Raw genomic sequence first — 1,279 nt, 5'->3', positions numbered from 1 at the left:
TGTTTCCAAACTTTACTCTGGGGATCGATCGACAGCTTGGCTGGGCACGTGGTCAGCCCCGGAACGGTTGTTAGGGGAACATCAGAGGAAGCATCTTGAGATAATGGAAAGCTGAACCTCCAAACCAGACACTTTTAAAACAGATTTTTATTGGTTTCAGAGAGGGAGAGGGCAAGAAATAGAGGCATTGAGAGATAATCATTGATCAGCTGTCTCCTGATGAGAGAGAATCACTGATCAGCTGCCTCCTGCACGCCCCCTACTGGGGATCGAGCCCACAACCTGGGCATGTGCCCTGACGGGGAATCTCGTGGTTCATGGGTCAACGCTCAACCACTGAGCTACACTGGCAAGGCCCAGACACTTAAAAAACAACAACACAACTTTATTGCTTTTCAGAGAGAGGAAGGGAGAGGGGGAGAGAGAATCGCTTGCCTCTCACATGTGCCCTCGCTGGGAATCACACCCGAATCCTTTGGGGTACGGATGACGCTCCGGCCAGCCCAGCACCGTCCAGGGCGAGGCACTTTTAATGACTGTGTCTCGTCAGAGGGGACTCTCAGTAAAGACGCGGAAACTGCCCAGGGAACCAGATAGAAGCTCTAGACTCAAAAGCCAGGCTCCCCAGCTGGTGGCCGAGAAGGCCGGCCCAGGCCCCTCTGCACACCGAGCAGGTGTGGCACTTCCTGGGGCTCGGGGACCCGCGAGACCACGTCCCTGAGGCCTGGGGCCTCTCCCACGCAGCCATCGGCCGGGCCTCCCCGCGGAGCTCCCCCTACCTTCGCATTTTCCTGGTGTCACTGGTCCCCGGGGTTTCTTGTTAGTTGGTGACCGCGGTGCCGCCTCCTGCGTTGGGACCAAGGGCCTGCGGTCCCTCTCCTTTGCCTGGTCCCCTTGTTTTCTCGGGCTTCCTGGACGTCCCGTACGGTGACCGGACTCTCCTGTGTTCCTTCGAAAGTATCTGTCCTGTCCTTGGAAGGAACTGGGGGCCGACAGAGCGGGGGTTCTGAGTGCAGCTTGCCTCCTGCTGGTCCCGTGGACAGCGGAGCCGGGCCCCTCTTAACCCGTGGACAGCGTGAGCCGCGCTCACGCCAGCGCCTGTCTCTGTGCCACTCCGCAGAGCGGCCCTGTCCGGCTCTTTGTCCCCTACAAGCGGCGCAAGAAGGAGAACGAGCTGCCCGCAGCCCCGGGCAAGAAGGAGGCCCCCAAGAACATCACGCTGCTCCCGGCCACGGCCGCCACCACCTGTGAGTCCTGGACACGCTCCTCTCCTCCCCGC

The 1,279-nt window shown here is 60.0% G+C and overlaps 1 protein-coding gene across 1 annotated transcript in view; it reads left to right on the top strand.

Moving 5' to 3' along the window:
- DEAF1 (DEAF1, transcription factor) overlaps window positions 1-1,279 on the top strand; it is a 30,560-nt gene that overhangs the window by 18,646 nt on the left and 10,635 nt on the right. The window contains 1 exon segment of the mRNA XM_015562398.1: window positions 1,121-1,277. Within this exon segment, the coding sequence (XP_015417884.1) occupies window positions 1,121-1,277 (157 nt within the window).

Source organism: Myotis davidii, unplaced genomic scaffold, assembly GCF_000327345.1.
Source record: "Myotis davidii unplaced genomic scaffold, ASM32734v1 scaffold3578, whole genome shotgun sequence".
Lineage (NCBI taxonomy): Eukaryota > Metazoa > Chordata > Mammalia > Chiroptera > Vespertilionidae > Myotis > Myotis davidii.
This window is presented reverse-complemented; position numbering and strand designations above follow the sequence as displayed.